Raw genomic sequence first — 10,924 nt, 5'->3', positions numbered from 1 at the left:
GGCTTCCCCCCTCCGGCCAGCTGACTGGGGGTGGGAAGAACCCCCGCTGGGACCTGGGGATTGGCAAGCCTACTCTGCAGCTTAGAGAGAACATTGCACCTGACCCTTTTGGGGTGCAACCCCCCCCCCTCACGGTGGTAAACAGTGGGGCCAGGACCCTGGTCGTAGTGTTGAAGTCATGAGGCCAGGACTTGGGGGGCCCATCATGGCTAAAGACCTGCTAGAATAACTAGGGCTGCCAAATTTGGGGGGGATTCCTGGGGACTTGAGGATGGATCCTGGAGAGAGTAGGGTTTGGGGGGGCGGGGTGGAGGAATCTCAGCAGGGTATCATGCTGTAGTGTTAGCAGTTGGATCCCTCCTCCCACTGAGGGGCAGCTTAAGGCAAAAGCACCCCTCTCTACGTCACCCTAAAACCTGAAGTGCAGGGCATTGCGTAAGCCAAAGTTAACCAAAATGGATACCAGGCAGGCAGAGTCCTGGGAAAGCAGCTTCAAGGCATGAGTAAGAGAGGCTGGCTGGCTACTTTGCTTTTTTCACCCTGGAGACACGCATGGCTCAGATCAACAGGTCACCCAGGGTCTATTAATACACCCAGGAAGAATCCCTTCAACACCCAAGCCCAACTGCCCCTTCACCCATTATCCTTGAGGAAGCACGGTTCAAGCAACACGTAGACCAATCCCCCACAAGCCTTGTCCCTGTCTCACGCTCCTCTTCTCCCTGGGGCTTCCTTCCAATTTGACACTAGCTGCCCCCAGGCTGCAAGTCACTCCGTCTCTTTTGCGCCGCGCGGCAAGTAGAAACCAGTGAGGAACTGCTCTGACAGTCAGGAAGTTCTTCCTAATGTTTAGTCAAAAACTTTTTGTGATTTAATTTCAATCCATTGGTTCTGGTCTGGACTTCTGGGGCCACAGAAAAGAACTCAGCACCATCCTCTATAGGACAGCCCTTCAAGTACTTGAAGATGGTGATCCTATCACCTCTCAGTCATCTCCTCTCCAGGCTAAACATCCCCAACTCCTTCAGCCTTTCCTCATAGGACTTGTTCTCCAGACCCCTCACCATCTTCGTCACCCTCTCTGGACCCATTCCAGCTAAACATCCCCAACTCCTTCAGCCTTTCCTCATAGGACTTGTTCTCCAGACCCCTCACCATCTTTGTCACCCCCCTCTGGTCCCGTGCCAGCTTGTCTATGTCCATCTTAAATTGTGGTGCACAAAATGGAACACAGTACTCTAGGTAAGGTCTAACCAGAACAGAGTAAAGTGATACCATCACTTTGTGTGATCTGGACACTATACTTCTGTTGATACGGTCCAAAATTGCATTGGTCTTTTTAGTTACCGTATCACACTGTTGTCTCATATTCAGTGTATCGTCCACCAAGACCCCTAGATCTTTTTCACACATAATACCAAGACAGGTCTCCTCCATCCTATAGTTATGCATTCAGTTTTTCCTACCTAAATGCAGAACTTTATATTCATCCCTGTTAAAATTCATTTTATGGGTTTCAGCCCAGTTTTCCATCCTGTCAAGATCATCCTGAAACGCTTGGGACTCTTTAGCTTGGAGAAACGTCGACTGCGGGGTGACATGATAGAGGTTTACTAGATAATGCATGGGATGGAGAAAGTAGAGAAAGAAGTCCTTTTCTCCCTTTCCCACAATACAAGAACTCGTGGGCATTCGATGAAATTGCTGAGCAGCCAGGTTAAAACGGATAAAAGGAAGTACTTCTTCACCCAAAGGGTGATTAACATGTGGAATTCACTGCCACAAGAGGTGGTGGCGGCCACAAGCATAGCCACCTTCAAGAGGGGTTTAGATAAAAATATGGAGCAGAGGTCCATCAGTGGCTATTAGCCACATTGTGTGTGTATATATAAATTTTTTTGCCACTGTGTGACACAGAGTGTTGGACTGGATGGGCCATTGGCCTGATCCAACATGGCTTCTCTTATGTTCTTATGTATCCTGTTTCTGTATTTGCAGCCCCTCCCAATTTAGTGTCATCTGCAAATTTAATAAGCATTCCCTCTATTCCATCATTCAAGTCATTTATTAAACAAGATATTAAACAAACAAGGTCCCAGGACAGATCCTTGAGACCCTCCATTTGTCACTCCTCTCCAAGAGGATGAGGAACCATTCACAAACACTTTTTGGGTGTGAACTGTCACCCAGTTCACAGATCCACCTAACAGTAACAAGATCAAAAGTTGTTGTTTTCTTCTTCTTCTCAGATTATACCAACCAGAACTGAGAGGAAATGCAGCGGTGGCTGGAGAATGAACCAGGAGCTTCGGATTGAAGCTCGGTGGCGAAATATGTCTGTGAACTCAACAGGGACAGGTAAGGAGCATCAACTGGCATCTGGCCCTTGGTTTTTAAATTTAGGGCTCATTGACCACACAAGTTCCCATGAGCCTCTCTTGGGCTGGACAGTTATGTAGCTATTGCATCATTTCTTTCAATCTTTTCCCAGGGATTCAAGACATCTAAAATGGGAGCATCATACAGAGAAACCAATGAAAAAAGGGAGGGGAGAACTGGGTGATCAAAACCAGCTTGCTACAGCTGGATGACCAAAGTGAGACTGTGGGAGTGGGAAAGGAAAGGTCCCCTGTGCAAGCACCAGTCGTTTCCGACTCTGACGTTGCTTTTGCAATGTTTTCATGGCAGACTTTTTACGGGGTGGTTTGTCATTGCCTTCTCCAGTCATCTACACTTTCCCCCCAGCAAGCTGGGGACTCATTTGACCGACCTCGGAAGGATGGAAGGCTGAGTCAACCTAGAGCCAGCTACCTGAACCGGGTGAAGCCGGGATCGAACTCAGGTCGTGAGCAGAGAGTTCAGACTGCAGTACTGCTGCTTTAGCACCCTGTGCCACGGGTCATAAAATGGGATTCCAGGGCCTCAGTAACCTGATCCACCCCTCTGGCACAGTGTCAGCTTACATAACACAGCTCTTGCAAAGCCAGACTGTGACAATGGAAAACATCAGACAATGGGCCACACCTCCCTAAACCACCCCTCTGGCACGGTTGTCAGCCTACATCGCACAGCCCTTGCCCTGGTAGGAGGGTGCTGAAGCCAGAAAGCACCTTAGCCATAGCAGTCCAGCTTTATAGGGGCAGGATCATCTTCCCTGTTCTTTTGTTATTAAATTAAGTTAAAGATTGAGAAGGCAGGACTGTAGGGAAGGTAACCATCGGTGAGCTGGGGGACAGAAGACAAACAGAGCACAACTTGAGGAGAGAAAAGCCCTTTGATGACGAGATCTGCTGAGGCAGGAGTGAGAAAAGCTTAGAACCCCGACCGTGAAGGATTTTGCAGACGTACAGGTATTATGGAGGTTGCCTTTACTGAGAAAGATTTCTATGCTCAGCATTTTGTCCCAAGAGATCATCTGGAAATATATTGTTCTTTTAATCCTGAGAGACAAGACATCCGTGTCATGTTCGAATTTTTTCTGAACTCTCTCCACAAGGCTTTTTGCTTGGGTAAGTTTTGACAACTTTTGTTCGTTTAGAGCTCCGGTGCAATGGCAACCTGAACCCATTTTTTTGGGAAGGGTGGGATAGAAATGCAAAGTAATAGAAAAGTGATAAATAAACGAATGAAATGTATAAATGAATGCATGCATGAATGAAAAACTCTCATATTACTGTGACTACCCCAGTTCATTTATTTATTTATTTTATTCGATTTATATCCCACCCTACCCCACCGAGGTGGGCTCAGGGCGGCTTACAACATAAAAACCAACAAAATCAATTTAAATACATTAATAATTATAATTATACAATAAAATACCTAAAATACATATAAAATACATAAAAACACATCATGCATGGGGTTGCCAACTTTGTTCCTGACCTTGGACCCCAAAGGCTTCAGGCATTTTCCAACACAAACCGAGCAACCCTAGCTCAAGAGCAGTTTCTATCAGAGTTCTCTCAGCCCCACCTGCGTCACAGGGTGTCTGTTGTGGGGAGGGGAAGGGAAAGGAGATTGTAAACCACTCTGAGACTCTGAGTGAAGGGTGGAGTATAAATCCAATCACTTTTCTTCTTCTACTCCTACTCCTCCTCTTCTCTGAATATGGTGCCCGGTTAGTCTGGAGGTAAATATTCTGTCCCTTTGCTGTGTTTGGAAGTGGGGAAGTGAAGCTTTTTGCAACATGGAGGTAACATAACATCATATCAACCAGTACATACAGCCCCATCAAGACTTTGTTAAAGGGACAGGACATTGTTTCCTGGAGACCAGCTGCCACCCCTACCCATGGAATGCATCACCTGCTAATTCCATTGCAGCCACTTGCTTCTAAAGCTGTTTCCTGACTCAGCCCAACACCACCTGCCAAGGAGATTGGGGTTCAAGTTGCCCCATCCAGGTCTCCCAAATCCAAGCAGAGGGTGCCAGAGGGAGAAAGAGGAAAAAGTAGGTTGGTGAGCAAGAGACAGAGTTTCCAGGCAGGATATTTTGGGGGCCAGTAAAAGCAGGAGGTTGCGGGGAGGGGTGGGGGAAGAGTGTTGGCCAGGTTCCTTCTGGGTGGAGATCAGAAAGTGATGTCATCCCCAAACAATTTTGGGGTGGAGTCTGAGGAGGAAGCAGCTTGGAGGGGGTCTAGTGCCATAGAGTCCAGCTTCCAAAGTGACCATTTTCTCCAGGAGAACTGACACCTGAAAATCAGTTGTAGTAGCAGATCTCCAGCTACAGCCTGGAGATTGGCAGCTCTACAAGTCCAGCAGGCTATGGTAGTTCTAGCAACAGCCTTGATGAGAGACCACATCTGCTAGCCCTTAGGCTAGCAGAGAAGTGATGATCAATTGTGGTCCCTGAAGAAGCACAGGTGAGCAAAAACAAGCTCTGTAGGGTCAGCTTGTGTGACCCAAATGTGTGATGTGATGCAGGTGGCCTTAAAGGAGACACCCTGATTGATATTGGAAGTGGGGCCTCCATCTACCAGCTCCTCTCGGCCTGTGAGTCCTTCCGAGAGATCATCGCCACAGATTATGCCAACCAGAACCGGGAGGAGATGCAGCGGTGGCTGAAGAAAGAGCCAGGAGCTTTCGACTGGAGCCCAGTGGTGAAATACGTCTGTGAGCTGGAAGGGGACAGGTATGTGGAAAAAAGTCTTGTACATCTTCCATAGTTTGAATACTTGCAGCTGCAGCGTTGGCTATCAAAGTTCTCTATCCGTGCAGGTGTTACCTCTTTTGAAAAGTTGCATAAGAACATAAGAGAAGCCATGTTGGATCAGGCCAATGGCCCATCCAGTCCAACACTCCGTGTCACATAAGAACATAAGAGAAGCCATGTTGGATCAGGCTGAGCCGCTTCGGCGGGGAGGGCGGGATACAAATAAAATGTGACTGACTGACTGACTGACTGAGGCCAATGGCCCCTCCAGTCCAACACTCTGTGTCACATAAGAAGATAAGAGAAGCCATGTTAGATCAGGCCAATGGCCCCTCCAGTCCAACACTCTGTGTTACATAAGAAGATGAGAAGCCGTGTTGGATCAGGCCAATGACCCCTCCAGTCCAACACTCTGTGTCACATAAGAACATAAGAGAAGCCATGTTGGATCAGGCCAATGGCCCATCCAGTCCAACACTCTGTCACATAAGAACATAAGAGAAGCCATGTTGGATCAGGCCAATGGCCCATCCAGTCCAACACTCTGTGTCACACAGTGGCCAAAAATTTTTATATATATATATATATATATATACACACACACACACACATACACTGTGGCTAATAGCCACTGATGGACCTCTGCTCCATATTTTTATCTAACCCCCTCTTGAAGCTGGCTATGCATGTAGCCGCCACTACCTCCTGTGGCAGTGAATTTCACATGTTAATCACCCTTTGAGTGAAGAAGTACCTCCTTTTATCCGTTCTAACCCAACTGCTCAGCAATTTTATTGAATGCCCACGAGTTCTTGTATTGTGAGAGAGGGAGAAAAGTACTTCTTTCTCTACCTTCTCTAGCCTATGCATAATCTTGTAAACCTCTATCATGTCACCCCGCAGTCGATGTTTCTCCAAGCTAAAGAGCCCCAAGCGTTTTAACCTTTCTTCATAGGGAAAGTGTTCCAGCCCTTTAATCATTCTAGTTGCCCTTTACTGCACTTTTTCCAATGCTGTAATATCCTTTTTGAGGTGCGGTGACCAGAATTGCACACAGTATTCCAAATGAGACCGCACCATCGATTTATACAGGAGCACTGCTTCTCTGTGATGCCCAATCTGTAAGGGGAATTATTTCTAAAATGTATATACTGATTAGATTACTTACCTCACAGAAAGAGCTACCCTGTCAAAAAGTATGGCAGAGAGAACTTGGGATTTCCCTCTCCCATGAAATCTGGAGGGAAATCTGTCCTCTTCTCTCTTTTCAATTAATTCTTTAAACATCAGGGCACAGGTGTTTAAAGTTTTGTCTAGCTGGTAACTTACACCTGCCCAGTTATCACATTCAGCTAAAGACATTTTTACTTCATCATGCTGGAATGAATGAATGAATGAATGAATAAATAAATAAATAAATAAAGGGATGTGGAGAAAGAGGATTTTATTATCATATATGGTGGACATGCTCAAAAATCTCCCTTTTTTTGTCTCAAGTCATCACTGAAATTTATTTTATTACAGGTATTCGGATCCTACAATCCTCTAAAATTTGCCTTCTCAATCTCTGGGAGGACTTTATAATATCTGAGCAGAAGAAGGAGTTGATATCCTTTCTGCTAACTGCAGCAAAGTTTCCAATAGCAACAAATTGGAGGTTAAATTTGCCTCCCTCTTTGATTGTCTGACTGAGTAAGTGATGGGAATATTTTATCTTGGATAAAATTGCTCACAATCTGGGTGGTAGGATGAGACCAGCTCGCAGGTCTACCTTTCTTCTTCAGTGGTCCCCTTTTCTAGATTATTTTGCTCATGGTATTTTTGGACAGGGCACATCTAATTCTAGTTCATTGGTTTGGCATTAATAAATACCAATTATTTTTATATCAAAGAATTCAGGTTTTCACGGCTGGTAACATCATTAGGGTTTGTAGAATCTTTCGGGATCAAGTGCTGTGTTCTACTGGAGAAAGTTTTCCTTCCAGACGTTTCGTTCTCAGCTGTGGAGAACATCCTCAGTGGCGTTGAGCGCCTGCTCCGACTGCAACACCACTGAGGATGTTCTCCGCAGCTGAGAACGAAACGTCTGGAAGGAAAACTTTCTCCAGTAGAACACGGCACTTGATCCCGAAAGATTCTACAAACCCTAATATTTTTATATCTTTTATATCTTAGCTCTTTAACTTGTTCATAAATGATTTGTAGTTGGGAGTGAGCAGTGAAGTGGCCAAGTTTGCAGATGACACTAAATTGTTCAGGGTGGTGAGAACCAGAGAGGATTGTGAGAAACTCCAAAGGGATCTGTTGAGGCTGGGTGAGTGGACGGCAATGTGGCAGATGAGGTTCAATGTGGACAAGTGCAAAGTAATGCACATTGGGGCCAAGAATCCCAGCTACAAATACAAGATGATGGGTGTGAACTTGCAGAGACTGACCAAGAGAGAGATCTTGGGGTCATGGTAGATAACTCACTGAAAATGTCATACTGGGAGAAGACAGTTACAGAGCTTTGGGGCCACGATCGAGAAGTCCCTGGTTACCCGCTGCCCAAGGGCACCCAAATCAGATACTCCATAGGTGACCATAATGGCTAGGCAGGTTCATCATTAAGGGAGTAGGAAGTCCTTCAGGTTAAGTCACACACACTTGTCAGTGAGCAGTAAAATCCTAAAATTTCATCCCAGGAAGTCAGAGAAAAGCGCATGCTAACTCTCGGGTAAAACTATAGCTACAGCGAGCTAGTAGTTGTAAAAGCGAGAGATCTCCAGGCCCCACCTGGAGGCTGGCAGTCCAATGGGCTTTCCAGGTTTTATGTGGAGTTATTGAAATGTTTGTTTTATAGATGATTGCTGTGTGTGAACTGACTGTGAAAACTCTCGCGCCCATGAGACAGACTGCTCTGTCAAGCACCACAGGGTCAAATAAGGACAGCTCAGAGGGAGAGAAGGGAGAGGGAAGGCAAGTTGCCCTCTCTGTCTTGCACTGGTAGGGCTGCCATCTCCAGGTTGGGAATTCCTGGAGATTTGAGGCTGGAGCCTGGGGAGTGCAGAGTTTAGGGAAGGGAAGTAACTCAGCAGTGATGTGGTACCACAGAGTCCAGCCTCCAAAGCAGCCATTTTCTCCAGGGGAACTGATCTCTGTGGTCTGGAGAACAGTTGTAACCCCAGAGTACTCCAGCTCCCACCTGTTGCACACGACCTGTGAGCCCAACGTGCTCCCCTGCCCAATTCAATTTTCAAAAAGTTTTATTATTTTTCAGAAAAGAAGTAGGGGTAGGAGATAGGGAAATAGAAACCACAATACAGTCCAGTATTATTTTACATGAGAATACTTTCAAAACTCATAATTCTACAGTAATTTCTTTGCATAAATGATCCCCTATTATTTTGTCTCAACTGCACAAAATCCATTTCAAATTTTTATAGTATACTCCTTTTGTTCAAATTATCTAGTAATTTTGAGAATTCTGATAAAGACAAGTTTTGCAATATAAAATACAGGGGCGGGGGGGGAGGAAAAATAAGTTCACATCGGAGAATCTTAAAAATCTTGGTTATCTAACCAGGCATAAAATTTAATCCAATGTTTTCTTGCTTCTTCTTTAGATTCCCTAGTCATCAACTGGGATAAGAAATCCAACTCTGCTGTTTCCAAAACTTTTCTCACTAAATCCATTTTTGTGGGAATCCCCCTGCCCAATTGAGAGCACACTTGGAGTCCTGTGGGGAAATGGTAACAAATTAATTAATTAGAGAGAAATTGTACAGAGAGATAAAGACCCTCAGGAACCAACAGTTCTCCAAGTAATACAGGAAGTGCAGGTCATTTTATACGTAAAATGACATCACCCCAAATTATACAAAAGTTATAATTGGTCCATCAGGTGCCTGAACTGACAACATGTCCCTGTCTGATTGGATAAGTCCCCCTCAGGTTGCTTGAGCTGATGTGAAAATGTCTCTCTTGCATTTTCCAGAATTGCACTCTACAGTTTGATACAGTGCACACAGTTCTTTTAAAGCAGGGGTGGCCAAACTTGCTTAATGTAAGAGCCACATAGAATAAATGTCAGATGTTTGATAGACACAAGAAATGAATGCCAGATGTTTGAGAGTTGCAAGACAGGAAGGGAAGGGAAGGGGAGGGGAGGCAGGGAGGTGGGACGGAAGGAAGGGAGGGAGGGAGGTGGGGAAGGGAGATGGAGAAAGAGAGGCAGAAAGAAAACAACTTTAACTTTGAACACATTTTTCAAGCAGCCAGCCAGCTTGACTTGGAGAAGGGATTTAAAGAGAGAGATGTCTTTTCCAAGCTGGCCGACGGAAGAAGAAGAAAAAAAAGAGATATTTGATTTATATACTCTGAATCACAGAGCAGCTCACAGTTTCCTCCCCCCCCCCCGCTGCCCAATAACAGACACCCCATGAGGTGGGTGGGGCTGAGAGAGCTCTCCCAGAAGCTGCTCTTTCAAGGACAACTCCTGTGAGAGCTATGGCTGACCCAAAGCCATTCCAGCAAGTACAAGTGGAGCAGTGGGGAATCAAACCTGGTTCTCCCAGATAAGAGTCCCCACACTTAACCACTACACCAAGCTGATGGGGGCTTTCACACAATGTGTGTGAAAGAGCCACATGGGGCTGCTGAGCCACAGTTTGGCCACCCCTGTTTTAAAGTATGCAGGCATCTAGAAGTCCTTTGGCCTGCACATTCAAGGCGTAACTTTGCTTGCAGATTCCAGATTGCACATTTCTTTGTCCTCTTCTCGCCTTTTGCTTGCTTCTTGGAATATCCTATCTGGCAGTTCCTGCGGCAAGAGCAATAGCGCCTCAGGAGTGCTGGCTGCTGTCTTAACATCAGGAAGCTAGCACAATAACATTCTCTTCCTCTCCCCGTGACAGACACTCTTTGAGGTAGCTGGGGCTGAGAGAGCTCGGAGAAAACTGTGACTGGCCCATGGTCACCCACCTGGCTGCATGTGGGGGGAGGAGTGAGGAATCAAACCCAGGTCTCCAGATTAGAGTCTGCCGCTCTTAACCACTACACCAAACAGGCTAAAAAGGACCTCTAATGGAGGTCAAGAACATGGAAAGACATCTGATGGAGGTTTAGGGCAGAGAGCTTGTCTCATCCATCTTTTATTCTGTTCCAGGGAAAACTGGGCCCAAAAGGAGGAGAAGGTACGAAGAACCGTCAAGCAATTCCTGAAGTGCGATGTGATCCAGCCCAACCCTCTGGCCCCGCTCCATCTCCCACCAGCCGACTGCCTGCTCTCCACTTTGTGCCTAGATGTGGCTTGCAAAGACCTGCCCACCTTCCGCAACGCCCTGAAGAACATCAGCTCCCTTGTGAAACCTGGAGGGCATCTCATCTTTTTGGTCACCCTGGAAGGAACATTCTACATAGTTGGCCAGCACCAGTTCTCCCGCCTCTACCTGGACCAGGAATCTGTAGAAGAAGCTGTGAAAGAGGCTGGCTTTGATATTGAGTGGCTGGAAGTGACCAGATTACATGTCCCAAAGGCATTGCATGATGTTAACGGGGCCTGTTTTCTGGTTGCACGGAAACGCTGAAGGGCATCTGGTAAGTGGCTGGAATACAAACCTTCCCAAATGAATAGAGTTCTCTCAAGGACTATTCCCATATCCAGAGATGTCTCAATGAAGACTGCCTATTTTAGGTAACAATAGAGGCCACCCTTCAAAGCAGCAATTTTCTTTGGGGGGACGGATCTCTGTAGCCTGGTGATCTCCCAGTTGTAATTCTGGGAGATCTC

The 10,924-nt window shown here is 46.1% G+C and overlaps 1 protein-coding gene across 1 annotated transcript; it reads left to right on the top strand.

The window, feature by feature from the left end:
* The first annotated feature begins 4,909 nt into the window (after window positions 1-4,909).
* Window positions 4,910-10,721, top strand: LOC132579947 (nicotinamide N-methyltransferase-like). The gene is made up of 2 exons (XM_060250529.1): window positions 4,910-5,133; window positions 10,301-10,721. The coding sequence occupies exons 1-2, from the start codon at window positions 5,051-5,053 to the stop codon at window positions 10,719-10,721; spliced, it is 504 nt and encodes a 167-aa protein (XP_060106512.1). The 5' UTR covers window positions 4,910-5,050.
* Window positions 10,722-10,924: the final 203 nt, after the last annotated feature.

This window comes from Heteronotia binoei, chromosome 12 (genome assembly GCF_032191835.1).
Source record: "Heteronotia binoei isolate CCM8104 ecotype False Entrance Well chromosome 12, APGP_CSIRO_Hbin_v1, whole genome shotgun sequence".
NCBI classification, from domain to species: domain Eukaryota; kingdom Metazoa; phylum Chordata; class Lepidosauria; order Squamata; family Gekkonidae; genus Heteronotia; species Heteronotia binoei.
This window is presented reverse-complemented; position numbering and strand designations above follow the sequence as displayed.